At 64.9% G+C, this 26,003-nt stretch overlaps 8 protein-coding genes across 8 annotated transcripts in view; 5 read left to right on the forward strand and 3 right to left on the reverse strand.

Annotated features, from left to right (window-relative positions):
- F751_0725 (Zinc finger CCCH domain-containing protein 21) overlaps positions 1-11,569 on the forward strand; it is a gene marked incomplete at both ends in the record, with an annotated part of 13,352 nt that extends 1,783 nt beyond the window's left edge. Inside the window, 26 exons of the mRNA XM_011401439.1 lie at positions 95-315; positions 580-804; positions 1,565-1,612; positions 1,764-1,847; positions 2,065-2,149; positions 2,370-2,499; positions 2,720-2,881; positions 3,071-3,179; positions 3,376-3,447; positions 3,602-3,695; positions 3,852-4,099; positions 5,389-5,749; positions 5,828-5,871; positions 6,410-6,520; positions 6,676-7,252; positions 7,476-7,813; positions 8,063-8,170; positions 8,309-8,464; positions 8,582-8,722; positions 8,835-8,907; positions 9,208-9,321; positions 9,510-9,758; positions 10,122-10,284; positions 10,518-10,671; positions 11,154-11,250; positions 11,409-11,569. Coding sequence (XP_011399741.1) covers positions 95-315; positions 580-804; positions 1,565-1,612; positions 1,764-1,847; positions 2,065-2,149; positions 2,370-2,499; positions 2,720-2,881; positions 3,071-3,179; positions 3,376-3,447; positions 3,602-3,695; positions 3,852-4,099; positions 5,389-5,749; positions 5,828-5,871; positions 6,410-6,520; positions 6,676-7,252; positions 7,476-7,813; positions 8,063-8,170; positions 8,309-8,464; positions 8,582-8,722; positions 8,835-8,907; positions 9,208-9,321; positions 9,510-9,758; positions 10,122-10,284; positions 10,518-10,671; positions 11,154-11,250; positions 11,409-11,569 — 4,325 coding nt within the window. The remainder of the gene's footprint in view (positions 1-94; positions 316-579; positions 805-1,564; positions 1,613-1,763; positions 1,848-2,064; positions 2,150-2,369; positions 2,500-2,719; positions 2,882-3,070; positions 3,180-3,375; positions 3,448-3,601; positions 3,696-3,851; positions 4,100-5,388; positions 5,750-5,827; positions 5,872-6,409; positions 6,521-6,675; positions 7,253-7,475; positions 7,814-8,062; positions 8,171-8,308; positions 8,465-8,581; positions 8,723-8,834; positions 8,908-9,207; positions 9,322-9,509; positions 9,759-10,121; positions 10,285-10,517; positions 10,672-11,153; positions 11,251-11,408) is intronic.
- Positions 11,570-12,051: 482 nt separating this feature from the next.
- F751_0726 (Fructokinase-1) lies at positions 12,052-13,488 on the reverse strand (the record flags this gene model as incomplete). The annotated part of the gene is made up of 4 exons (XM_011401440.1): positions 12,052-12,678; positions 12,887-13,190; positions 13,293-13,341; positions 13,446-13,488. 4 exons carry the CDS (start codon positions 13,486-13,488, stop codon positions 12,052-12,054), a joined length of 1,023 nt encoding a protein of 340 aa, XP_011399742.1.
- A 1,050-nt stretch (positions 13,489-14,538) lies between these two features.
- Positions 14,539-16,102, forward strand: F751_0727 (hypothetical protein; the record flags this gene model as incomplete). Its single annotated transcript, XM_011401441.1, has 3 exons — positions 14,539-15,357; positions 15,670-15,850; positions 15,990-16,102. 3 exons carry the CDS (start codon positions 14,539-14,541, stop codon positions 16,100-16,102), a joined length of 1,113 nt encoding a protein of 370 aa, XP_011399743.1.
- Positions 16,103-16,324: 222 nt separating this feature from the next.
- Positions 16,325-17,662, reverse strand: F751_0728 (CWC15-like protein; the record flags this gene model as incomplete). Its single annotated transcript, XM_011401442.1, has 6 exons — positions 16,325-16,489; positions 16,600-16,755; positions 16,945-17,099; positions 17,262-17,371; positions 17,456-17,547; positions 17,624-17,662. 6 exons carry the CDS (start codon positions 17,660-17,662, stop codon positions 16,325-16,327), a joined length of 717 nt encoding a protein of 238 aa, XP_011399744.1.
- On the forward strand, positions 17,387-17,893 carry F751_0729 (hypothetical protein; the record flags this gene model as incomplete). The annotated part of the gene is made up of 1 exon (XM_011401443.1): positions 17,387-17,893. The coding sequence occupies one exon, from the start codon at positions 17,387-17,389 to the stop codon at positions 17,891-17,893; it is 507 nt and encodes a 168-aa protein (XP_011399745.1).
- A 123-nt stretch (positions 17,894-18,016) lies between these two features.
- F751_0730 (Kelch-like protein 5) lies at positions 18,017-20,325 on the forward strand (the record flags this gene model as incomplete). Its single annotated transcript, XM_011401444.1, has 5 exons — positions 18,017-18,134; positions 18,367-18,455; positions 18,619-18,765; positions 18,949-19,959; positions 20,131-20,325. The coding sequence occupies 5 exons, from the start codon at positions 18,017-18,019 to the stop codon at positions 20,323-20,325; spliced, it is 1,560 nt and encodes a 519-aa protein (XP_011399746.1).
- A 504-nt stretch (positions 20,326-20,829) lies between these two features.
- On the reverse strand, positions 20,830-23,385 carry F751_0731 (hypothetical protein; the record flags this gene model as incomplete). Its single annotated transcript, XM_011401445.1, has 6 exons — positions 20,830-20,835; positions 21,212-21,815; positions 22,131-22,313; positions 22,438-22,565; positions 22,795-23,142; positions 23,269-23,385. 6 exons carry the CDS (start codon positions 23,383-23,385, stop codon positions 20,830-20,832), a joined length of 1,386 nt encoding a protein of 461 aa, XP_011399747.1.
- Positions 23,386-23,936: 551 nt separating this feature from the next.
- The window catches only part of F751_0732 (Kinesin-related protein 11), a gene marked incomplete at both ends in the record, with an annotated part of 5,221 nt that continues 3,154 nt past the window's right edge, over positions 23,937-26,003 (forward strand). Inside the window, 4 exons of the mRNA XM_011401446.1 lie at positions 23,937-24,016; positions 24,242-24,764; positions 25,111-25,435; positions 25,721-25,933. Of these exons, the coding sequence (XP_011399748.1) occupies positions 23,937-24,016; positions 24,242-24,764; positions 25,111-25,435; positions 25,721-25,933 (1,141 nt within the window). The remainder of the gene's footprint in view (positions 24,017-24,241; positions 24,765-25,110; positions 25,436-25,720; positions 25,934-26,003) is intronic.

Genomic DNA, 26,003 nt, shown 5'->3' on the forward strand with positions numbered 1-26,003 from the left:
CGCCCACCAACCTATCCAACGCCTCGCTCACCCAATCCTGAACAACCCCATGGACCTACATGCACAACCCTCACCCACTCTCAACCCCCCCAAGGCTGCGACTCGCTGGTGGTGCAGCTGGTGGTATCCCAGCTGATGGTCAGCCTGGGCATGTCCCCCGACTGGCGCCTGGTGCTGGGCAACCTGGTGGTCTTCACGCCCTTTGTGCTGGCGCACTGGGAGGAGTACCACACCGGGCACATGGTGTACGGCAACGGGCTGTGGGGCGTGACGGAGGCCAACTACGCGGTGGTGCTCCTGCACGCCGCCGCGGGGGTGCTGGGCCCTGATTTCTGGGCGCGCACGCCGCTGGCGGGCGGCGCCGCGCGCCTGGCGCTGACCCCGGCGGTGGCCTCGCGCCTGCCCGCCGGCCTGCTGCCGGGGCTGGCGCGCCTGCCGCTCAACGCCTGCGCCGTGCTGGCGCTGGGCGGCATGGGCTGCCTCATGGTGGGCGAGCAGCTGGGCCGCGTCTTCTTCCCCTGCCCGCGCCTCGCCGCGGAGCGCGCCGCGGCCGCCGCCGAGGCGGGCGACCACCGCCAGTTTGGGCGGGGGGTGGCCGCCTCGCACCTGGCCCAGATCGCGAGCACCCTGGGCCTGGGCGCGGCGCTGGTGGCCCTGCCGGCCGGCGCGGGTGGGCCCGTGCGCCTGCGCATGGCGGCCTTCGGCACCGCCTACGCGCTGCAGTTGACGCGCCTTATCATGGCGCACATGGCCAAGGAGCCGTTCAGGGTGGCGGGCTGGCCCCTGGCCGCCATGGGCCTGCAGGTGGCCAACGGGCTGCTCCCGGGCGCAGGGCCGCTGCTGCGGCCGGCGCCGCTGGCCGCCGCCGTGGCGGCCGTCGTCGTGGCAGGGTACATCCACTACGTGGTCAGCGTGATCAGGGAGGTGTGCGCCTACCTGGGCATCCGGGCGCTGACCATCACGCCCAAGCTGGAGGCCGGCAAAGCGGCCTGAGCGGCGAGAGTGCGGGGGGGCGGGCGCCGTGGATGTTTCGGCTGCGTGGCATGCTTGAAGGGGGTGGCAGTAGAACTGTGCGATCCTTGCGGATGTGTGAGCAGGGCACATGTACACCATCATGGGCACGAAAATCAGGAAGGGACGGGGTGATCACCGCGACATCCGCCAGGCTCCAAACAACATGGGGGCCATCCGCCTGGTCGCAGCGCGCGCCAGGATCCACAAGGCGGGGCAACACGGGCAGCATGCAAAAGGGGAACCCCTTCGGCATCCTGCGCACGACACAGTGTGGCCCTACCCCTTCCTAGATCGACGCCGGCATCGGCAGCACCCCAATCCCAGCGCCAGGCCGGTTTCAGCACGCTCGCCATGCCGCCCAAGAAGGCCACGACCAAGAATGCTGCGGCGACCCAGAAGGTACGCATGGGCGAGTCTAAAATGCAAAAGCCTCCAAGTGGTCGGCGACGGGGGCATGTCGGCGACCTGGGCACGTGTGCATTGCCGCGACATCCCCGGCCATCCACTCTGACACCTCAGTCCCGAAGCCTCGCGGGGCCGCCCCATGCAGATCGTAGAGGACAAGACCTTTGGCCTGAAGAACAAGAGCAAGTCCAAGGTGCAGTTGCAAGGCTGGAGGCATTTGATAGTGCTTGCAATACCTTGCATGGCCTGGCTGGAGGAAGTGCTTCCGCTGTGAGATGATGGAGGACATGCCTCTCGTCCAGATAGTAACGAAGCAGCTTCCCTCCCCTCTTCCGCCCGTTCAGGTGGTACAAAAGTATGTCCAGCAGATCCAGGCTTCCCAGCAGCCCAGTCACAAACAGCAGCGCCTGGAGGAGCCATCTCGAAAGGTTGGTTCTCCTGACTGGGTGGTGCAATCTGGGAGGGGAGGGAAGCTGCAGGGCTACTGCAGTCGTACCAGGCTTTTGGAAGGGACTAAAAGATCGAGGAAGCGGCCATTCACACCTCTTGCTGATTTGTGCTTCAAGCTGGACGCCCCCCCATGGAGGAGCCGCATCCTGCCTGGCTGCTGCCTCCAATAAACCCACCCCTCGCACAATGGCGCAGGACAAGAAAAAGGCCGAGATGGAGCGCCAGAAGGAGCTGGACGAGTTGTTCATGCTGACCATCAAGCAGCCCAAGCTCGGGGAAGGTATGGAATAGTGAAGGGGTGCTGGGGTGTGCAGGTCCTTGCCATGAGTGCATTCATGCAAGCTGAGAGAGGGGAGTGTTGTAGTGTGGAGCACCCTGGCGCTCGGCCCATGGGCAGTCTCCAGCGGACTGGAGTCTCTCCAGCCCCCCATGAGGCTTTCGAAGGAGTCAATGCTGGCATTTCTCACGCCCGCGCCCCCCCCCCTCCCTCCCCTCTCTAGGAGTGGACCCCAAGACCGTGCTGTGTGAGTTCCACCGCCACGGCAAGTGCACCAAGGGCTTCAAGTGCAAGTTCTCTCACGACCTGAACATCGAGCGCAAGACGGCCAAGGCAGATGTCTACTCCGACAAGTGAGCGACGTGCCTGTCGGCAGGCTCCCTCTGAGGGTGGCAGGGGCTTGCTGGAAGAGGGAATCTGGAATGCAGGGTGTGCTCAATAGGCATCCAGACTACACCATTTGAGTGTCATGTGATTGTATCTACTGCCTGCGGACACTGGATGGCTCTGGCTGGAATCTTGAAAGTCTGTCCCCCTAGTCCACCCCTCCCCCACCCTCGTCCTCATCCGCAGCCGCGACGGCGCCGATGGGGAGTCTGGGGGGATGGGCGAGTGGGACATGGAGCAGCTAGAAAAGGCAATTGCTGAGAAGCATGGGCTGGAGAACAAGAATCGCCCCACCGCCATCGTCTGCCGCTACTTCCTGGACGCCGTGGAGAAGAAGCAGTACGGCTGGTGCGTCGAAATGGGGGTCCCTTTTCACAACCGGGAGGGCGGCTGGGCTACCGAGCGCCTCTGTATGGGGGAACTGAGACTCCAGAAAGCCCGTCCGTTATGTGCTTCTCACGTCCAACACATGTCCCTGCATGGTGCCCAGTTCGATTATCACCCTCAAAATCACCATCCCACTGAAATCGCTCGCAGGTTCTGGCAATGCCCCAACGGCAAGGAGTGCAAGTACAGACACGCCCTGCCTCCAGGCTACATCATGAAGTCTCAGATGAAGGAGCTGCTGGAGGCCGAGGCAGCTAACGTGGGTTGCGGTGGATTTCTGTGGTTGTTTCATGGGAATCATGTGCTGGCAGCGTTGGTTAGTGCACTGCTGCAGGCAAAGGGGGGAGGTCGAGTGGTCTGTTTTTGTGCTGTGCTCATCCTTGCGGGCCCTGCACATGGCGACCAACGCACCCACAGCCTTCTTTGCAACCCCATCCCTGCATCCTCTTGGGCAGCAACCGTCGGTGGAGGAGATCATCGAGGAGGAGCGTGCTAAGGTGGACGCCAAGACGCCCATCAACAACGAGGTATGCAGAGGGACCCTGGTGGATGCCCATGAGCCTACCTTGCACTCACATGCAAGCCGGCATGCGAAAGGGTCTCATCCATCACCTCAGGATATGACGGCAAAGCATGTCACGCAGAAGATGCTCACCTCCGCCCCTGCGCACATCCCAACAGACGTTTCTGCAGTGGCGTGCTGGGAAGCATGCCGTCAAGATGCAGGCACAGGCGGAGAAGGAGGAGGAGCGACGAAGAAAGGGGCTCCTCACCGGTGAGTGGCAACTCGTGGGAAAGGGTTGGTGGTTGGCTTGCTGGACCTGTAAGCGGTCATCCTACAGCTTTGCATCTGAAATGGAACACAAATTGCCATGCGCTGTGCCACTTGACCCCTCGTCCTGGCAACCCTCCGCCCCTGCCATGTGCACAGGCCGCGAGATCTTCCAAGAGGAGGGCTTTGTGGCGGCAGACGACCTGGCTGCCGCAGACGATTCCGGCTACCTGCGGGAGGTCGACGAGGAGGCAGAGTTCGCCCGGGCTTCAGCTGCGGCGCGCGAGAGAGCCGCCGCAGCTGCTGCCGCCGCCTCGGCTGGGGTTGGGCGCGCCGAGGAGGCGGGCCAGGGCACAACAGCGGCGGCCGGCGAGAAGCAGGGCGCCATCGCGCCCGCTGCACCGCAGGTGCAGCTGTCCAAGGCAGAGGAGGCGGAGCTGTTTGACGACGACGACGACGATGATGACGAAGGGGGAATGCTAGATGAGCTCCAGACAGGGCTGGAGACTGTGCGTCTTGGTTGATCTTACGATTTACAATGTGCTCTACGCCGACACAGCGTCGAGGCACCATTACAGCAGTGTACTGTTACCGGGCAGGCAGAGCATGGAGCCTTGGGGAATCGAAATAGGCAGGGAGCCAGTGCGGTGTCGCGGTGTGCCCGAGGTGCGGCCGACAAGAGTGGCCCTCTCATGGCCATTGCGGGGTGAGGGCTGCATGTCGCCCGGCAGTGCTCACTTGGCATCCAGGGCCGGGGTTTTCACGTTCCTGTCCAGCACGTCCTTGAGCGGGGGAGGGGCTGCAGGGTAGCTACGGCCATACCCCAGGGCCTCACGGATGGGTGGGCCCACCAGCGGCAGGATGACCCCTGAGTGTGTGAGGAAAGGGGAGGGGGTCACCTCCTTTGGAGGGTGCCTGGGCGCACAGGCACGTCCCCCAGTCCGCAGTAGAACACATCGAGACCCGGTGCATGCCATTCGGCGGGTTCGTGAGCTCCTTGGGACGCTATTCGGCGCCACAATCCAGAGCTCAGCACTTGCTTCGCGTCGAAGGGCACCTCCGGTGCGAGACCCGCTTTGCCACCCAGGGCACAACCCACCCGTGCCGCCGATGATGACCGACCACACTATGATGGGTTCCTGGTGCATGGCTGTGCGCAGCCCCGCCAGGAAACCCATGGCTCCGCGTCTGGGTTATGCAGCGAGAGCCCGGAGCTGCGTGTTTTCAAGCCTGACGCCAAGCTGCCCGGTCGTCACAGACCTTCTCGAGCCACTCCAATTGAGCCTGATGGAGAGTTCTCCGACGTGATGATATTGGCTTGCCGGGTGTGCTCTGTTTCTGGCGAGCATCCCTGGGAGGTGAGGGGGCCAGGTGAGTGCCTGCATGCCATGCGTGCTGGGATGTCGGATCCAAAACACAGGAATCGTCCTGGTCGCAGAGATTAACGCGGGTGAGGGCAGAACATCCTAGACATCACAACCCAATGCTTGTCATGGCACCGTGATTTTGGGCTCGCGTCCTTGACGATGGGCAGGGTCTCCTTGTGCGCGGGTGCCAGCCCGGCAACGGCCTTGCGCTCCCCAGCAAGCCCACACAGGCGCGTTTTGTGGCCCCAGAATGGTAGTGCATGGCACAACATGCATGTCTCGGCTCCAATGCACTGCTACTCACCCCTGACCACTCTGTATCACCACAGCTGAGCGCCATGGGAAGTGAAACCTACACCTCTGGCGAATCGGAGGACTGGCCAAACATCCCTGGCCCAGGGCTCTCACTCTCCTTTGGGGGCTCGAGCGCCCCGTCCAGCGACCTGGAGGAGGATGAGGGTGAGGAGCTGGAAAGCAACCCTGTGGGAGCCGAGGCAGACCCCTCCCAAGCTGGCCGCGACGGCCCCACAGGTCCCGCCAGCCCGGCACCCGGCCCCGCGGAGCAGGGCCGCAAGGTCCCCGCCTCCTTCCTGAGGGCCTGGGTGCCTGGCGTGGTGCAGGCAATGGGCGACCGGGTGCAGAGCCTGCTGGCGCCGCCCCGCGAGGGCAACCCCGGGACGACCCGACCGGGTCAGGCAGGCCCTCGGGCCGCGGCGCCCTCCGCCTCCCCCCGCCCCGGCGCCTTCCCTGGCCTGCCCCGCTTCGCAGACCGGGGCAGGGCCCCCTTCAACCCCATGCTCCTCTCGCGCCCGGTCCCCGAGCCAGAGCCCAGGAGCGGGGACCGGCGCGGCACCCTATTCCCCGCCCACGCCCAGAGCGGGGGCGGCGCCGGGGCCCGGGACTTCCCCGCGCCGGCGCCGCGCGAGGCTGGTGAGGACCCGGCCCCGCGCTCGGGCCCCCAGGCCCTGGTCCCGCGGCAGCAGCCCCCCTCCCCGGGCTGGTACACGGACCGCCAGGGATCCGGGCGGCCCAATGGCGCGGCCATTCCGTCGGCCTTCGACCGGCCGGCGCCCGGCGGCTTCGGCCCCGGCCCGCCCTACCCCGCCCGGCCCTTCCATCGCGCGTACCCCCACCCGTACTCAGCGTCCCGGGAGGGGTCGGGCGGCGCCATCGCGCCCGCCGCCGCCGCGCGGGCCGTGATTGATGGTCTGGCCGCCGTGGGCCAGGGCGTGGCGATGGATGTGCCCCAGGTGACTGCCAGGGAGTGGGAAGGGTGCAGCGGTGGGGACCCTGGGTCGTGGTCTGTGAGCGCGCAGGATCCATGAATCATGTGCTCGTGACCAACCGCAGGGAATGCTGCGGGTGCCCCTGATGACTCATCAGCGGCTGGCGCTGGGCTGGATGGTGGCGCGGGAGACCCGCGGGTGCCTGCCGATGGGCGGAATGCTGGCGGATGACCAGGTATGTGGGTCAGAGCGTGGGTGTGGGGGGGTCTCTTGGCTGGCATGGTGCACTGGCACCCAGGCTGCTCCTCGCACTAGTGCTGACCGCCCTCAAACAGGAAGCACGAGCTGCCACACCTGGGACACTCCCCTTCTGTTTGCCCTTCCCTGCAGGGAGTGGGCAAGACGCTGACCACCATCGCCCTCATCATCGCCGCCCCACCGACGCACACCGCCCGCCGATCCGCATCCCCTTTGGAAAGGGGGAGCGCGGCGCGGGAGAGAGCGGGCGGGGAAGAGCATCCTGCAGGGTCCAGTGCCCTCCTCGTCAAGGAGGAAGGGGTACAACATGCGGACATCCAGGACGGCGCGGGCCTTCCCGGGAGGAGGCAGGGCAAGGAGCCGGTGTGCCTGGACCTGACGGCGGGTGGGGCCGGCAGGGCCTTGACCCCGGTCAAGCGGGAGCCCTTCCCGGCAAGGGGCTCCCCCTCGCTGCGGGGGGAGGTGATCGAGGTCGACCTGCTGGGTGACAGCGACGACGCCGGACCCTCGGCGCCGCCGCCGGGCGTTGCTCGGGGGAAGACCGTGCTGTGGACGCCGGAAAGGGAGGATGCGGAGCCGCCGCCAGAGGTCCTGCACGGAGGCACCCTCGTGGTGTGCCCCACCTCCGTCCTGCACCAGTGGGCGGCAGAGATCAAGAGCAAGACGACCCCGGAGGCGGGGCTCACAGTGCACATCTACCATGGCCCAGGTGACATTCTTGGGTGGAAGGTGGAGGATCTTTGTGTTTTGGGGGTGTAGGGTTGACCGTGCGCAGGAGCGCACCGACGCGCCCGACGGGGTGCATCTTTGGTTCCAACCTCGAGAGCATGTTGGGCTGCCATCACAAGCATTGGCGGTGCATGAGGCTCCTCCCTGGCTCCACCCTTTTCCCCAATCCTTTCAGTATCGGCACCCTGCCCCCCTCTTAATAGGCAAGCGCGTGCTGCGGCGGGAGCTGGCGTCCTACAGCGTGGTCCTCACCACCTACCACAGCATGACGCACGAGAGCCCCACCCGCTGCGTCGTGGCGGCGCGCCAGGCTGGAAAGCGCGGCCGCGACGGCGATGAGCAGGTGGTGAGGCGGCCCGGCGGGGACCTGTTTGCCATCCGCTGGCACCGGCTGGTGCTGGACGAGGGGCAGTGCATCAAGAACGCCAAGACGCTGACGGCGCACGCGGCCTGTGCCCTGAGGGCGCGCTGTCGCTGGTGCCTCTCCGGCACCCCCATCCAGAACTCCATCAACGACCTCTTCTCCTACTTCAAGTTCCTGGTGGGGGCGATAGGGGGTGATGTCTTGATGAGGGGAGGGAGGGATGGGAAGCGGCCGCTGGGATGCACCCTTTGAGTGACAGTGCGGTGTGCAGGAAGGGTGCGTGCCTCGCTTGGGCAACAAACTGTCGTGCACGTCGTGCTCGTCGTGCCCGCCTTCCACCCATAATGTTGTTCGGCCCTGGGCAACACTGACCTCAAGAAGCTCGCTCGCACTCGATCCATACAAACTCTGACTCATCCCCTGCAGCGGTATCACCCCTACGACCAGTTGAAGACCTTCCAGGCATTCATCAAGGAGACGGTGCAGCCCGAGAACGGCGCCAGGGCTCCGCGGCACCTCCACGCCATCCTCCAGGTGTGCAGTCCCTCGGCGTATGCACCGCGAGTGCTCCTACCCATGTATGGAGGGCAGGGTCATCGTCTACATGCTATATGTCAAGCGCCCTGGAACTTATTCATCCCTCATGCAAGAATCCATGTTCCTATCTCGCAGCCTGTCCTGCTGCGGCGGACCAAGCGCACCATCATCGACGGCAGGCCGCTGCTGTCGCTGCCCGAAAAGCGCATCGAGCTGACGACGCTGACCTTCTCCAAACAGGAGGAGGAGTTTTATCAGCAGCTCGAGGCGGAAGCCAAGACCGAGTTTCAGGTGGGTGCGGCGGGCAATGAATGGGGAGCAACATCTCCTGAGCCGTCTTGCTCTTTGCGCTGCATTGATGTCGGTCACCAAGCCCCCCGCCCGTGCCCCCTTTTCCTCCCAAAACAGAGGGCTCAAAGCGAGGCGGATCCGACGCGCTTCAATGTGCTGAGCATGCTGCAGCAGCTGCTGCGCCTGCGCCAGGCCTGCGACCACCCCCAGCTCGTGCGCAACGCGCGCTCCGACTTCGCCACATACACGCCGGAGGAGGTGGGACTCGAGTGCATGGGGCTGCTGGAGTGAGCCGGTCCGCGCCCCTTTCCACCCCTCTGCACAGCTCGAGCGAGCGCCTACGTCCCACCCTCGCCTCCATCCCTCTCAGAAAGCGGCTGCCGTGCGACTGACCAGCGAGAAGAGGCTTGCCCTCGTCGAGCTGCTGTCACATGGGCCTCACGGTACGAGCAGTGGGCCTGCTGCCTGCTGGGGAGGCAGTGTGCACGATGGGGGGGAGAGCGGAGGGCCGCCAGCCTCTCTAGCCAGGCGCCACACATGTGTGCTCTTGCGGTCGAGAGCCTTTGCCGGCAAGGCCAGCCTTCACAAAGGATGTGAGCCGCACAGAGAAGCCCCAATTGTGCGTCGAGTGGCGAACAGTGTGAATTCGTGCCTCAGGCATGGACCCTCCCGGATTCCAACCCGGTGCGCACATTCAACAGCGCCGCCACTCTCACCCGCTCCCTCCCGAAATCCATCGCCAGAGTGCACCATCTGCCACGACCTGGCCGAGTGCCCGGTGGCGTCGGGGTGCGGCCACGTCTTCTGCAGCCAGTGCATCGCCAGCAAGGTGACGGAGGCCGGCCATGGCCACGCAGGTATGTGGTGGTGCAGGAGGGAATAAAGGAAGACCTCGAGAAGGCTGCAGCTGTGCACCTCATTATACCTCTGCGACATTGCCAGGCTTTGTTTACGACTGCCCCACGGACGTGCTGCAAGGTCAGCAGCCGGCCCTCTGCTTTGCCTGGAAGTCATTTATGACCCAGTTCCCTACCCCTCCCCGCAGAGAGGGAGCTAGCGTATCACTGCCCCCAGTGCGGCAGCGTGCTGGGCGAGCGCGACGCACACTCCCTGGCGGCGCTGCTCCAGGCGCGGGCGGAGGTGGAGGGCACTGCGCCCGAGGCGGCACTGCCCGCCACCGAGGCCCAGATCGCATCTGCCGCCTGGAGAGCCGCTGTCGCCCAGCCGCACAGCGCCAAGATCCGGGCGGTGATGCGCTACCTACACCGAGTGCTGCGCGCTGGCAGCCCTGCAGGTGGGAGGCAGTGGTGTCACGGGATGGTTGGGAAGGGGATCGCAAGGCAGGCCGCATCCTGGGCTTGGGACCTGTAGGCTTGGGAAGGGGGGCCTGCTCCTGTGAACTTCACAAGCTCCTCACCTGGATGCTGAACTCGTACTCTGGCCGCTGATGAAGGCCAGGCAGCAGGCCACGAGGCTCCCGTCAAGCACGAGCCAAAGCCTGAGCCGGGGGTGGAGCCAAAGTCTGAGCCAGGGGTGCTGCCAAAGCTGGAGCCAAAGCCTGAGCCGGGGGCAGAAGCACCACGAGAGCTAAAGCCGGAGCCTGGCACCGAACCGCAGCCGAGGCCGGGCCGAGCATGCAGCGGCAGCCCTGCTTCAGTCCTGAGACTGGAGCCCAAGTTCAAGGAGCAGGACGTGTGGGATCTCTTCCCGCCCTCCGCGCCAAAAGCCGAAAAGGAGGCCGCCGAGCGGGACAAGGTCATCATCTTCAGCCAGTGGACGTCCATGCTCAACCTGCTGGAGGGGCCTCTGAAAATTTCAGCGTATGTTTGTTGTGTAGTGGGGGGAAAGGGGTCGAGGGCATCGCACCCTAAGCATGCAGATGGGTGGATCTGCCGTGTCTGCCTAGGCTGAATCGTCCCTGACAGGGAGGCTCAATGAGGGGGACATGTTTCCACCAAAGAGCACTGCCAGTGATGTATCTGATGTTGGGGAAGCTGGAACCGGCTCGAAGTGTCTCACACAGCACTGAGTGCCCTGGACCCTCCTCGCGCAGCTTCCGGTTTGAGCGCCTGGACGGCACCATGTCGGTCGATGCGCGGGCAGCCGCCATCGCCAAGTTCTCTGCCGATCCTGAAACTGAGATCATGCTTATCTCACTGAAAGCTGCCTCCCTGGGAGTCAACCTGACCTGCGCCAACCACGTCATCGTGAGTTGGGGGCGTGGCTTTATGAGGTAGTGGCATTGTGAAGTGGGGTGTCTTGTCAGTGTGGCGAAGCAATCTGTAAACCAGGCCTTGCTGTTGTGATGCCGTAAATCATGGTTTGTCCTGCTGGTGGTTGCCTTGCAAGGGCGCCAGGGGCGCAGTATTTCTGAGCCTTGAGGGTTTTGGGGTGTGTTTGCAGCCCAACCTGCATGCTCAAAGGCTTTCTCCCTGCCCTATTCCATCATTCTATTATAAGTTTCACCCTTGCTGAGTTTACTGAAGCCTCCCCTTCCCCCTCCCTGTTTCCACCCCAGCTGCTTGACCCCTGGTGGAATCCGACTGTGAGTAGGGTGCAGCAGGCGCCGAAGCATGCATCTGCATGCTGTGCAGCCTGGAGTTCTACAATTATGCGAGGAAGTCAAATGGACAAATCCAAACCGCAAAGTTGTGAGGTCACACCCCGCATGTCCCACCCACACCAACAGGTGGAGGAGCAGGCCATCGACAGGGCTCACCGGATCGGTCAGACCCGGACGCTGCACGTCATTCGCTACCTGGTGAAAGGCACGCCTGTGGCGGTGGGTGTGGAAGGGTGGGACTGACTGTGATCCTGGTGGTCAAGAGGCATGCCCACTGAGAAGCATGCCAACTCATCTGTGACGTGGCACACCAGATACCCGGACAAGGGTGCTTTGATTCCTCAAATGTACGCACCCTCGATGCCACCTTTACTACTGCAGACACCATCGAGTTCCGAATGCTGGAGCTACAGAACAAGAAGCGGGCCCTGGTGGCGGCGAGCTTTGGGGAGGACGCCTCTGGCGAGGCGGCGGGACTCAACATGCGACTCACCGCGGCCGACATCATGCAGCTGTTTGCCTCGCTTCGGCCAGGGTACTAGAACCCGGAGGGCGGCGAGAATGACGGAGCTGCAAGCTGCGAGGTGCAAGCTGTACATGTATGCCCTGATTGGGAATAGGATTGGCCATCTGGGGAGATTGTTTATAGCCAAAGATTTAAGGGGCACTCGTACTGTGTTGTGTACTTGAAGCTGGAGTGCGTGGTCGGGGCAGCTTATGCCTATGTCAAAGATGGTTATTATGATAGGCACCCCGTGCTCTGAGACCCAACACATACCATCCCAGCTTGGCTGCTCAGCCCCATCCTCACTGTGAAGCAGCTGCTCCGCAGCGTGTTGCAACGGCGGGACCAGTGGTTTTCAGAGCGCAAGCATGTAATCTCAGAACGTTTTGACAGAGTGTTGGCCATGTGCAGGGTGCGAGGTGGGATGGGGAGCAGCAGTGAAGCTATTCATGATAACCTTCCGGGCTACTCCAGCCGAAAGGAACGCACCTTCCTCACAGACCCCACCTGCCTCTACCTCTAGGCCTTGGTGGCCAGGAGCTCCTTGGCCTGCTCCAGGGTGGGCTGCCCCCCGATGGCGCCCGGCTGCGTACAGGTGAAGGCCCCGCAGGCGGTGGCAAACTCGACGGAGGCGCGCGCCTTCTCCGGGTCGGCCAGCAGCGCCGGCAACCCCCCGCTGGCCAGCATGTGGTAGATGAACCCCCCCAGGAAGGCGTCTCCCGCGCCGGTGGTGTCAGAGACCTTGATCTTGAGCACGGGGACGATGCCGGTGTTGGCCATCTTGCCGCCGGGGGAGGAGAAGGCATAGGAGGAGCCGTGCTCGCCCGCCGACACCAGCACGCCGCGCGCGCCCGGCAGTTTGGCCAGCACCTCCTCGGGGTGCTCCAGTGCGCGGGTGCCGGGGATGCCCCACAGCCACTCCGCCTCCTCCTCCGTCACCTTGAGCAGGTCGGCGGCGGCTATGAAGTCCAGGATGGTGGCCTTGGCCACGGCCTCGCCCTGGGCCTCCCAGAAGACGGGCCGCCAGTTCACGTCCAGGATGAGCGTGGCGGAGCCGGCCCGCGCCAGCTCCACCACGCGCCGGATGGCGGCGGCGGAGCCGGGGTAGGCCAGGCCCAGCGTGCCTGAAACCACCACCGATGCTGACTGTGCGTGGGGGGATGAGCCGGGGTCACACGGGGACGATGAGGGGTGAGGTGCACAGGATGACAGGGGGAGTGACGCGCCCGACAAGTGGTTGATCAAGCAATCCCGGGTCCCGGTATGGATCGATATCCATCGGCCAATGACAATCCGGCCTCAGCACCTTCCCTTTCCCCCCCCTCCCCACGAGCAGATCCCCCCTCCGAAGTACCTTGATCTCGTCGGCGGGCAGCGCCTCGGCGTCCACGAAGCAGTCGGCGTACTCCTCGCTCCTGGCCTTGCCGAAGCCGGCAAAGGTGCGCTCGCCGTCAGCAGTGCGCGTCACCAGCACGTCGCGCGTGGGGTGGTCGGGGGTGCGCTGCAGGTACTTGGTCTCCACATTGCGCTCCTTGAGCAGGTTGACGAAGTCGTCGCCCAGCTGGTCGGTGCCCAGCATGCCCAGCAGCACGGAGCGGACTCCAAGGCGGGAGGTGCAGGTGACGACGTTGGCCGGGGCGCCACCGGGGTAGGGCACCCTGGGAGCAGGGGGGAGAGGGGCTGGGTGTTCACGCCCGGAGCAGAGCGAGGTGGCCCGATTCCATCCCGGAGGCACCCCGACCCAAACCTCTATCGCTCACCAGGAGGTGACTTCTTCCTTGGGCACGCCGCGCTGATCCGCCAGCACGTCTGCATGGGAGGCGGGGGGGGGCGCGCGATAATGGGGTGCGCATGCTGTCGGAAATCCCTTCCCCGCCATGATCTGGAACAGCTATCGCATGCACGCCACGCACCATACAGGATCTCGCCAATGCTGACAACGGTGTTCTGAGACATTGCCGCTGGGCTTCGATGAGGGGCACGGGTACAACGAGTGGGGGGGGGTCGGCGAGCAAAGGCGTGGCAATGGGGGGTGGGTGGAGGAAGGGAGATGCGGCTCACAATGTGCATTTACAGTAATGGTTTTTGTGTGCGAGATTACTTATGTCGGGAAGGAGGGTGTTGCGCCGACACTGAGACGAAGGGTGCCGTGTTAACGCCGACTGCGCCCAGCGCTTGGGTGCCAATAATGATGTCGGGGATGGGCGTGTGAAGTATTCACGCGCAGGGGTCACCTTTACCAGGAATGGGTCGCTCAAATGGTTTCCACGGATATGCTGACTTCACACCTTAAGCTGATTAACTGCCTCTATACTGTTCCTAGTGTACAAGGTCCCAAGCATTACTTGCTCCCCTCCATGCTGTGCATGAACAAGCTCTCACTTACACCTCGAGGCAATCTAGATGTGCTGCACAAGCAGGGAGTGGCAATTTGAGCGCATGGCTCGTCGGATGTAATTGGCATTCATCCATCTGTGCGCGTGGTGCTCAGTGCAGAGTTGTCAGGTGTCAGGGCACGCTCTTCATCTCCATAGTGGATTACCTTGTGTTACACATGAATTCAACTCCTCACTCAGGAGGCAAGAGGAAACGAACAAATGCTTAAGCTCGCCCTCGAGATAAATGCATGCAACCATGCAATTTGAGAACAAGACACATACTGTTCAACGCTTACTCAACCGCGCCAGCACACACTCCTTCGCTGTAGAATGGACGCTTTGACAAAAATGGGCATCAATGAGGACGAGTCCATGCATGATACATCAAGCCAGAATGCATGAAGACATGGAGCTTGGATGTGCTGTTGCTTTGATAGCATTCTTATTTTATTTTGGGATTGCAACAAGGCCTATGCATGGAAACTTCACCTGCCTCATTTGGAGATGGAAAGCGAGATGCGATTTCAAAACCACTCCCTCTCTGTCCATCAATGTCGAGTCCCTTGCGAGGACCGCCTACAATTGTGAATTCAGGCGCACCTTCGCTGCCCATTGAACAAGCTTTAACATGGACTGGGATTCGACCCCAACCGAGGCCGCGGACTCCGAGTCGCTGCGCCGGGAGATCCTGAAGCACAGGCAAGTCGGCATCAAGGCTCTGGCCTGGACGCCCCTCCCAGGGGGCAATGGCGTGAAGACATGGTCCGCGCCTGAACATCACGTCATCTCTTTGATGTTCCTCCCCAGCAGGTCGAGCATCACGGAGGCGAGCCAGAGCTTCCGCATCCCCGCTTACAATGCCTCCCGGGAGACCCCGGCCCAGGGCACCCGCACCCTGCGCTTCCTGGGCGTGGACCCGGACGCCGAGGGCACCCCCGGCGAGCAGTACGACTTTTCCCAGCTCACCCTGTCCGACCTGCTCCTGTACACCTACCCCTGGCTGAGCGGCGCGGCCCTCGCGCTGGGCCTGGCGGTGCTGGCGGCGGGGCACTACGCGCTCTCCGGCCCACACACGCTGCGCCTGCTGCCCACCCTGGCGCACGCCGCCCTGGCCCTCCTGGGCGTCAACTTTGTGCGGGGCCTGCTGACACGCGACTCCCACGCCTCGCTGGCCGGCTCCGGCCTCGCCACGCGCGCCGCCGACGCGGCGGCCACGGCCGTGCACCTATCCGCCGCCGCACACGACCGCCTGCTGACGGCGCGTGACCCGGCGCTGGCGCTGCGCAGCGCGCTGGCGCTGTGGGGCCTCACCCGCGTCGGCCAGGTGCTGGGCGCCTGGTCGGCGCTCACCGTGGGGTTCGTGGCCGCCTTCACGCTGCCGGCGCTGGCCGCAGCGCATGCGGAGCGCCTATCGGCAGCATGGCGGGCGCTCGGCGCGGCCGCCGAGGTGTGTGTGCTGTTTGGGGAGGGGGGTGGCGTACGGGGTGGGCACGCGGACGTGGGGTCGAGGGTCCGGTTCAGATCCCGTACAGCCAGGCCATGGGCTCGTCAGAGCTCCCCATGCATGCATCTCGGGCAGTGGGCCCTTAGTGGACACGTGCAGTCCTTTAGAGGGGCTGCCGATCTGTTTGGAAGCGGAATGTGGAGCCCCCATCCGCTTGGCAACCCCCAAACAACTCCTCTCTCAAAATCACTCAAGTCTCCTTGCCGTGCCACATACCTCATCCTCTCCCACCTCCCTCCACACCGCCAATCCCAGACCAGGAGCAATGCGCTGGGGCTGACCCGCCGCCACAAGGCCCTGGCCCTGGTCGCAGCCCTGACGGCCCTGTGGCTCGTCTCCGGCTGGGCCACGCGCGGCGCGGCGCTGCTGGCAGGCGGCCTGGCGGCGCGATGCCACCTGCGCCCCGCCGAGCTCGACGCCATTGCCGCTCATGCAGGTTGGGGGGCGGGTCGGGCTGACTTTGACCTTGTCTATGGTGGCGTGGACGGGGCTGGGAGAGCCAAGTTCTCCTACGATGCCAGTGTACTCCTCGGACCCCCTCCAACAACCCCCCGCCCCCCCGCGGACAAACGCAGAGCCGTACACCCAGTCTGTGCGGAAGAAGGCGCGGCGCATCTCGCGAGCGGCGGCGGGCTTCGCCACCTCCCGGCTGGGCATGCCCAGCGCGACCAAGCCCCGGCGCCAGTAGACCCCGGCGGCTGTGCTACGCCACCAGCCACCGGCAAACACCCTTCGCAGATTCTCTTGCCTGCCAGCTACGGCCCGCGCCCGTGCTTGCCAACGTTTTCATGCCACGAAACCAGCGGACTTTCCTGCCCTTGCAAAACTAGAGGAATCCCTTGTTGGAAGATTACGGGCGCTTCGTCAGGCTCCTCCGTCACATGCATAAATATTGACATGGGAGATGAGCCTATCGCACATACTTCTCGAGGAAGCGCTTGTGGAAGTCGTTCCTGATGGTGTCGTTGATGAAGCGTTTCTGGGCCTTGGGCTCGCCGCGGGTCTGGTTCCTGAACACGACGTCGTCGTCCCACTGCCTCTTGATGGCAAAGCTGGCGTCGCCGCCGGCCGCCGCCTGCAACGCCGGAGCACACGGAGGGTGTGGGTACCCAGCCAGACAGAGAAAGCGACATCACCAAGCACAGCAAGCCTGTTCATCAGTGTGCCATGTCAACTAACTCGTACCTGCAGTTTCTCCTTGAGCAGGGGGTTGCCACGCAGGAGTTCGGCCTGGTTCACAGACTCCGCGGCGGCGGCTTCAGCCGCTGCCTTCCTCGCAGCCTCCTCAGCGCGTTCAGCCTTGATGCGCGCCAGCTCCGCCAGCAGCTCTGCCTCGTCATCCTGGTAGTCGAGCAGAGGTGGAGAGGGAATGGTGAGAGTGCCGCAGGCTGGCGACATGGGTCAGGAGCATGTATCCTCTAGGTGCAAAGAAAAACTAGCGGCTGGCACGTGAGGCGCATACACAGGCTGGCAAACAGCTGTGCAGCAGGAGTCTCTAGGACTATTTCCCAAAGTAAACAGACCCAGCACCTGCACCTCGTCATCATCATCGTCGTCGCTGGATCCCGCAGCATCCGAGTCGTCCTCGTCGTCGGCATCGGCCGCTTTGGGTATCAGGGTTCGCGGCGGTTCCTCTCGAGCATGGGAAGCGCTCTGCAGTAATCTCAGGTCATCTTCTCGCTCCTCTGCAGGGCCACAATGGGGGGGAGGCGAGGATTAGTGAGCAAGGAGGGCTACACACGCACATGCACCGCATCCCCTTGCCCAGCACGGGTACCCAAACTCTGCATCAACGGCTTGCAGGCCAACCATTCCGCCTGCTTTCTCCCCAATCCCCCACAGTGTACCCTCAAAGGTGTGAATTTTGTTTTTCAAGTAGTGAGCCCGCTCCTTCTCTTCCAACTCCGCCCGCAAGTCTTTCTGGGAAAGCTCCTCCGCCTTGCTCTGTCCATCTTGCCTGCAAGAGTATGGTATGTCTCATCTCACGACCTTTTCCACGATCCGTTTCCACCTCAAACAAGCACAGAGGCACGGTGCGCACCTAAACTTCAGCCTAGTCTGCGACGGCAGGTCCTTGACCGACTGCTGCTTGCTGGGGGCGAAGATGCGCATTCCACCTTGCTCCTCTCCACCCTGCCGTGAGTGTTTGGGTTCAGTCTCAGTCGAGGATGCATCACATGTCGACAGATGCTCTATACCCTCTACGCACCTTCGCGGGTGCCCATGTGGGACGATGTGCTGTGGTCATTGTGAGAGCTCCCCTTCTCACGCCCTAGATATCCGCTTTAGGACTGGTCAAAATCCACGATCGTGCAGCTGTATCGAGAGGTTTTCCACTCGCTCCTCACGGGCGCACTACCCTTTCCTTGCATCCAAGGGGGGTTGGCAGGAGCAAGTGTTTCGCGCGCCCTCTCTCACGCGCCTGGGTCCAACGGATGCGGAGGGAGCGACCCACTGGGTGATGTTTCGGAACGAGTGATGCTGGTAATGGTCAGCCACCGGCTCGTGTGGTGCATGAATGATTGTACTGACTTTTAATTGACCTGACGATTGACCAAATTGCACCTGACGTGGAGCGTTGACGCCAGGTCTTCGCTGACTGATGACGCAGGGTGTGGAATACCTCCACGCCCTATACCAGTGTCGGGAGCTCAGCGCCGCGGTCGTGCGATTTGGAGGTCAGAAGACCCTCTCCAATATCGAGCGGAGCATCGGGGCGGGTGAGGCAGTCGGAGGAACTGGGTGCGGAGGGGCGTTGTTACCGCACTGCGTGAGACAGACACTCGGCTGGCAGTGGGACGGAGCGCTTGCTCCCGCTGATGTCGAATTTCGCATTGTTTACAAGTTCTTTCTTACTTTGTGGATGGTGTTTCGGCGCAAAGTGCAGCATCGCCCACTGTTGCGCAAGCTGTGTTCCGGATATTCGTAACAACGCGTCTCCAAACCTTGCAGGGCTTGCCGCGGTGCAGGCGTGTCTCGGGGCCACTCACTATCCTGACATCACCAGCGACCTGACGCAAGTGGCCGACCTGGTTCTCCAGGTGCGCCGGAGTTGTACGGGGTACCCCGCGGCCCTCGCGACAGCTGTGTCCGTTGGCTGAGACTTCCCCATATCATCCCACGAGACATCACTGGCCTGACATCCTTCCTGTCGCGCAACATATTTTCACTTTCAGGCCCTATATCCTTTATTCCCCTGCACAGAACGTTGAGGTCGCGGACTTTGAGTTTGCATGTGCACCATGCCCATTGGGCATCCAAGTGCTGGACCGCCTGCAGGAGGCAGTGTTCGGGTACGCCAGCCTGAAGGAGGCCTTCATGCGATGTGTGCACCAGGCGTCCCTCTCTGAGGTGGGTGGTAGGGGGTCCTATTAAGGAGCATGGCCCCTGGCAGATCCTGCACTTTGAAGCCTTTTTGCACTGTCCTGAACTTTGTGGCCGCCTCCAAGCAGACCCATACATGCTGACAGTGGAAGCCTTGAGGCCTCCGCCACTCATTGTGCCTCACCAACACCCCTGCCGCCATCGTCGCAGGCACGCCAGGCGCGCGACCTGTGCGTGGCCGCCCTGTTGGACGCGCTGTCGGTCCACAACGCGCTGAGCCTGCTGAGCCTGGCGCGGTCAGCGGGGTGCGCCCCTCTGCGCCGCCGTGCGCTGCGCCTGTCCACCTCCCACTTCTCCCTGGTCACCTCGCACGACTACGCCGGCCTGGTGACCATGTCGCACGCCCACCTGGTAGAGCTGCTGTCCGATGACGCCGTGGCGGTGGCCTCCGAGGCCGAAGTCTTCCGCGCGCTGGCGGCCTGGATCGAGGCCGACCGCGACGAGCGCGCCCCGGACCTGCTGGAGACGTTCAAGGCCTGCATCCGCCTGGCGCACCTGGGCTCCGAGGACCTGACCTACGTGGAGAGCCACCCCGTCATCCTGGCCGACATGCGGGTGCACGCCCTGATCGCCAACGCCTTCCTGTGCCGCCTGGTGGGCGCGCCCATCCTCTCGCCCTTTGGCTATTCCCTGAACAAGAATCCGCGCGTTGGGGTGGCCGCGGCCTGCAGGGGCCGGAGCGGGGCGGCGGAGGGCAGGCGCGCCGAGGCGGAGATCGAGTTCAGCGTGCTGTCGCCCCCAGGCTCCCCCGGCGGGAGCGTCGGGGCCGACGGCGCGACCAGCCCTGCGCGCGCCGCGGGCTCAAAGCAGGGCGGCGCCTCCGGCCCCTCGCCCAGGCGCGGCGGTCCGGGCCACCAGCCCCCTCCCGCCAGCGTCTTCGAGGCGGCGCTGTGCCGCATGGGCCGCGGCGCCCGCGTCGACCCGCAGAGCCTGCTGCTGCGCGAGGCGGCGGCCGCCGCCGCGTCCCTGGACGTGCCGTCCCCCTCCCGCCCCGTGTCGGCACGGGGATTGGCGGAGCCCGGCCAGCCCAGCCGCGCGCGCCGCGCCGTCGGTGGCTGCAGCGGTCAGCCCCGCCCTAGCCGGCGGTCGCTGTTTGGCAAGGCCCTGGCTCCCATCCGGCCCGAGGACGATGTGCCCGGCTTTGGCACCCTGGAGGACAAGGTGCATGTGTGTGCGGGGGAGAGGGGAGGTCGAGGCCGGTCGGCCGACTTCGAGTGCAGGCCCTGTGGTTTGCAGGATCCCGGGTTCATCAGGCATCCATGTCTCTGGCTGTAAAGCGTCCCGGCGTGTCGTCAGCTCACCAACGCGACCTCCAACCGCCGCCCCTCACAGTCGCCGAGCTCCGTGGGCCAGACCAGCCTCCCCGCCGCCGCCCTGGGCGCCAGCACGCACGGCCTGCTGGTCTGCGGCGGCGCCGCTGCGATGGAGATGCTGGTGTCGCCCACACGGCGCGTGGGCGCCAGCGTCGCCGGCGCCGCGGCGCAGGACGGCGTTGCCGTGGCTTCCCGCCGCCGGCTGGCCTACTGAGGCCTCGGCGTGTGGAGCGGAGCCACCGAGAGCGATTGAGTGATGCAGGAACGTAAACTCACGATGACGGCGGCGGAGGGGCGCGGGAGGGCGGGAGACCTTTCCCACCCCTGCGCCGCGCCCCGCCCCCCCCCACCAGAACGGAACACACGAGCGCTTGTTCTGACCCGTTTTCTTCTTTGACCGAGGCGGCGCAGGTGTGCCGGGGACGGCCCGGCACGCGCCCCCCGCCTCACGCCCACCATACGATCGATTGCCACTGAGGGACGCGCATTGGTGCCCCTGCTTTGCCTTTTGATCACGTCGACGCCCACGCGGCCGAGGCGGACCCCACCCTCTTCACTTGCTGTCCTCCCGCCCCTCCCCTCCCCTGGATGCCCCGTGTTCTGACTAGACAGCCCATTGCCCTTGCCCACCCATTCCCGACGTGGACCCCTTTGGATTGACAGGAGCCGGACACCCATGCATGCCTCTCCCCGGACCGAACCTCACCCCTCACTGCCCCTAACCCTGCAAGGGAGCAATCACGTGCCTTGGTAAACCCCCACACCCCATGTAACATACACACGCCGTGCACCGGAGGCACAGCTTATTTGGGATGGGGCCAGGGGTCGGGGGTGCAAAGAATGGGGGGAGCTCAGCGCCGGAGGAGGGACCCCATCGGCCGGAGGAGGCGGGGTGGTGCTCCAGCGCACGCCCGGCGCGTCGCGGCTCGGCCCCACGAGGCGAGGGGCGCGCGGCGCGGTGGCATTGTGCTCGGACCCCGCCTGGGGCGGCCGGTGGCCGCCGCGGCGAGCCCCGCCTGCGCGCGGCCGCGGTCTCCGTCGCTGCTCGCCGCCGTCCCCGGGAGTTGGCGCGGGCCCTCGGGCGAGGCGCCGGCGCCCACCCGCGCATCGGCGAGCAGCGCTTGCAGCGCAGGCTCCAGCTCCGAGGCCCCAAAGTCGTGCGGGATGGAGACCAGGCCCGAGTCCCAGACGTGGTAGCCGTCGTCCAGGGCCAGGGAGACTAGGCGCAGCGCGGGCAGCGCGGCGCGCAGCGCCGGCGCGCAGCGCATCAGCCGCGCCGCGGCGGCCGCGGCCTGCGGCGCGGAGGAGCAGAGGCGCAGCAGCGCGCGCACGCCCAGCGCCTCGCGCGCCGCCTCCAGCGCGGCGGCCTCAGCGGCGCGCGCGGCCTCCGCCACGCCGGAGGCGGCGTCGGCGGCCGCCGCGGCGGCCCCCGTCAGGTACTCCAGCAGCTGGGAGGGGTGGCAGTCGGCACGCACCTGGACGTAGGCGCTGGCGGGAACGGGGTCCAGCACCGGGCCAGAGCCACCGGCATGCACCAGCAGGCCAAAGGAAAAGGCGCGGCCGCGCAGCGCGGCCTCGAAGCGGTGGCGGGCGCGGAGCACGGCGCCGGCCCACAGCACAAATGCCTGGTGGCTGTGCATGTCGTTGCTGTAGCACGCCACGCAGCGCACGCCCAGGAGGGAGGCCAGGGGGGCCTCCAGGTCCCTGGGTGGGGGGAGGAGGGGGGAGCGAAAATTGGGGAAGGGGGCCCGGGCAGGGGGGGGGGACAGTTTGCGGGACCTGTGACATCTCAGCAAGCACCCTACTCGATGCCTGGAGCTTGGGAGACAGATGAAGACTCATGCACAAGATGCCGCGGAGGAGCGCAGGTGCCTCCAAGACTCGTGATGCTGAGCCACCCTTTCGCCTGCAACACCTCGGACTCCCAGCGCGCGCCCGCCCGCCGTCCCTTTCCAGCATTGTTAATCTGGTGCACATCCTCTTTCCCTCCCTTTCCTTTACCCCTCCTCGCCCACTCACCAGGCCCTGCGCCGCCAGAAGTGCGCCACGCGGGCCAGAAGGCGGGCGCGGCCCATGTCCAGGGCCGCCAGGGCCTGGAGGGTGGAGGCGCTGTCCTCCGCCACCAGGTGCACCACCCCGTCGTCGCTGATGTGGCACTCACGAGCGCGGTTGCCAGCCGTGCCGGGGACCCCGGGCGACAGCCTGCGGGGTGGAAGTGGTGTACGGGGGGAAGTCGTCGTCATCACAGCATTATAGCCATGGCTGGGATCGCTACTTCCCAAGGCAATACGGGAGTCCCACATCAGAAACCAGCAAGGCATCACACCTCAGGTGCAGGCCCTGGAAGCGGTCTGGGTTGTCTGACGAGAGCAGGGACAGGCTGCCCTCCAACAGCCGGAGGGCGACCAGGTTTCGGCGCTGCTCGGAGCACTGGAGGGGGTACTCATTGGACAGCTGTGTGTGAGAGTACAGAAGGAAGAATGGGTGAGATGTAGAGAGCTGCAAGCCGTCATGGGGAAGAGGGCTCAGGGCTGGACCTATGCATGATTCTTTTCATTCCCCAAGAACTGAGATTCAAGAGCTGGTGGTTAGGGCAGGGGCTTCGACAGATGTCTCCAACCCGACAAAGGCCCCGCGAGCCACCTTCTTGGCCCCCCCCAACACCCACCCCGCCCCAGCCCACCTGCAGATGGCCGAGGTCGTACGCCCGCTCAACGGCGGTGCGGAGCTCCTGGGACGCCGCGGCCAGGGCTGCGTGCTCTCCCGCCAGCCGCGCGGCGTCGGACAGAGACTCCCTCAGCCAGGCCGCGAGGCTGGCGGCGGGGGCAAACAGCTCGCCCGTCCCGCGGGCCGCGGCCTCGTCCGCCAGTCCAAAGGCGGAGAACAGGGGCAGCAGGTCGCCGTCCCCGGGCAGGGTGGCCGTGATCAGCGCCAGCCCAGCCTGTGCGTCCCCCGTCCGGACATAAAACTCCAGCTGGGCAGGGGTGGGCGATGCGCCCACAGCCAGCTGGTCCGCATAGGCATTCAAGGCCTGGGGTGGAGTGGTGTTGAGGGGTGAGGCGAGAGAGGCTGGGGAAGGGAAGGCCGATCCTTGATGCGCCATCCGCAGGGTGGGGAGGCCAGGGGGCAGCTCACAGCCATCGACGGCCCTGCGCACCTGGAGGGAGTCGGAGTTCACTTTCATCTCGAAGGGATGCGCCAGAAACAGGTCGGGGTGCACACGTTTGATGACTTGTCGCAGGAGCTGCTGGTGGGAGGGTTCCATGGTGCCCATCGCGCCAGGGCAGGGCCGCTAGGGCTGTATCGCGCGGGGCGAGAGGCAGGCTCGCTCCCAGGCCTCTGCCACGTCACGCAGGGATGTAGGAGTAATGACTCAAGGGAGCTCGTTTCTGCCGCAGACCTGCCTCGCCATCGAGCAGCGCTTCCCCCTGAGGATCATGCAGGAGCCTCTCGTATTGAAATTCCCGACGGGGGCGCGCCCGGGGGATCTGGCGGGAGGTCTGGATCCGGACGCACAGCACTGGAAGATCGCTCGCATCGACGAGAGGGCTACCAGCCCCATTCCCATCACCATTACAGTCCGACCTTCCATTCTGCAAGTGGGCTGCCTGGCTCTGAGGGACTCGTGTACTGGTGGGCCAGGGGTGACTCCGACACCGGCTTCGGAGTATAGAGCCTGCCCAGATCCCGTCGCGTATCGCAGCGCCTTACTAAACGGAGTAATTAAGGGCACGCCAGAGGATATCTAGTGACTCCCCAAACCCTGCTCAGCGTCCCCGGGACCCCAGTCGACACCAAGATCTCGCTCGCCCCGAGGCAGTCGGCATGAAGGAGGCCCAGTATGAGGGGGCGGACGCCGTGCGCAAGGACCATGTCCTTGTGGCCGTCCGCTTCCGTCCCATGAGGTCAGCGAGCAGGGTGGCGGGTTGGGGGGGGAGGAGGGCGGCAGGGGACCCCAGTGGGGCTGTCTCCACCCCTCTTCCCAGCACTGTCAGCAATGGGAGCTGCCCTGTTGCACCGCGGTGCCGAGCCGTCTCTCGATGCCTGCAGGTCATGATCCTTTGATCATCCTCATCCAAACCATCCAACCATCCCCACCTCACTCTCGGCTCCCCCCCAAACTTCTCCAGTGACCGCGAGTACCAGCGTGGCGACCGCGAGGTGTGGGAGTGCGAGGGTCAGGCGGTGGGCATCGCCGACCAGGACACGGGCATGCAGGTCAAGTTCATGTACGACCACGTCTTCGGCGGCGCCGCCAGCAACGCCGACGTGTACGGCGCGGTGGCCTCGCCCATCGTGGCCTCCGCCCTGGATGGCATCAACGGCACCATCTTTGCCTACGGCGTGACCAGCTCCGGCAAGACGCACACGATGATGGGGTCCGGGGCGGCCCCGGGAATGGTCCCGCAGGCCATCGCCCAGGTGTTTGCCACCGTGGCCCGTGCCGGCGCTCGCACCGAGTTCACGCTGCGCTTGTCCATGATGGAGATCTACAACGAGGTGCTGAACGACCTGCTGGACCCGGCGCGGAGCAACCTGAAGCTGCGCGAGGACCCGCGCCGCGGCGTGGGCGTGGAGGGCATCACCGAGGAGAACCTGGTGTCGGCGGAGCACGCCATCCAGGTCATCGCGCGCGGGAACGAGAACCGCAAGGTGAGGAACTTTGGCGTGCTACCTCCAAAGTACTGGGAGGTGCCTGGCAGGAGGGGTGATGGTGGGTGGCGAGGGAGAGGAGGGAGATTAAGGGGCCGCGGGGGTGAACGAGGGGTGCAGCGCAGCGCTTCAGGACAGGGTGAAGGTGTGGAGCGCAGCAGGGCGCGCTTTCCTGGGCATGCAAATCGGGTCCTGGTCCACCTCGGGCACCCACCAGCGTATGTCTTCATGCATGGCAGCGCCGGTCCACGCATACGCCTCTCGCCTCATCTGTGTCTGCCTCATGGCCGCCGCGCACTCCTGCCTCGACCTCACTCCCCTCCACACCACACCCTGACTCACTCAGACCGCCGCCACAGCCTTCAACGAGGGCTCCTCCCGCTCCCACACCATCATCCGCCTGTCCATTGAGGCCCGGGACCGACCGGGCGCCAACGCAGACCCCTCCTTCCGCGGCCGCCGCACCTTCTCCCTGCTGAACCTGATCGACCTGGCCGGCTCCGAGTCGGCGAAAGCTGAGATCCACAGCAAGCAGCGCATGGAGGGCTCCTTCATCAACAAGTCGCTGCTGACGCTGGGCACCGTCATCCACAAGCTGGCGGAGGGGAACGCCGCCCACATCCCCTACCGCGACTCCAAGCTCACGCGGCTCCTCCAGTCCAGTCTGACGGGTGAGTGGGTGGAGCAGTGGGTGTGTTTGGGGGGGTGGCATGGTTTCGGGGGATGAGGACAAGAGTTCATGAGGGGAGGGAGGTTTCCCATGAAGTGGATGTGGGCGCCCAGCAGGGAGCAGGATTGCAAAATCCGGCAGGGCTGTGACCTGGATGCAGACCGGGCGTCCTTGGACTCAGGCGCCTTGCGCAGCGTGCGCAGTGAGGCGTGCATTTCGGCACTCCTGCCCCATGGTCAACAACACGCTCCCAGCCACCCATGCACTCCACACCACGCCCTCGCAGGCTCTGGCGCCAGGGTGGCGGTGGTGTGCACGGTCACGCCCGCCTCCACGCAGGCGGAGGAGACGCACAACACGCTCAAGTTCGCGTCGCGCGCCAAGAAGATCGCCATCGCCGCCAAGCGCAACGAGATCATGGACCAGAGCACCCTCATCTCGCGCTACCAGGAGGAGATCACCACCCTCCGCTCCCAGCTGGACATTGTCATGCGAGAACGTGGGTGGTGCTCTGTCTTTGTTTTGGGGGGAGTGGTCTCAGGGGGGGGGACGATACAGGGGGGGGAACC

Source organism: Auxenochlorella protothecoides, assembly GCF_000733215.1.
Source record: "Auxenochlorella protothecoides strain 0710 unplaced genomic scaffold scaffold111, whole genome shotgun sequence".
Taxonomy (NCBI): domain Eukaryota; kingdom Viridiplantae; phylum Chlorophyta; class Trebouxiophyceae; order Chlorellales; family Chlorellaceae; genus Auxenochlorella; species Auxenochlorella protothecoides.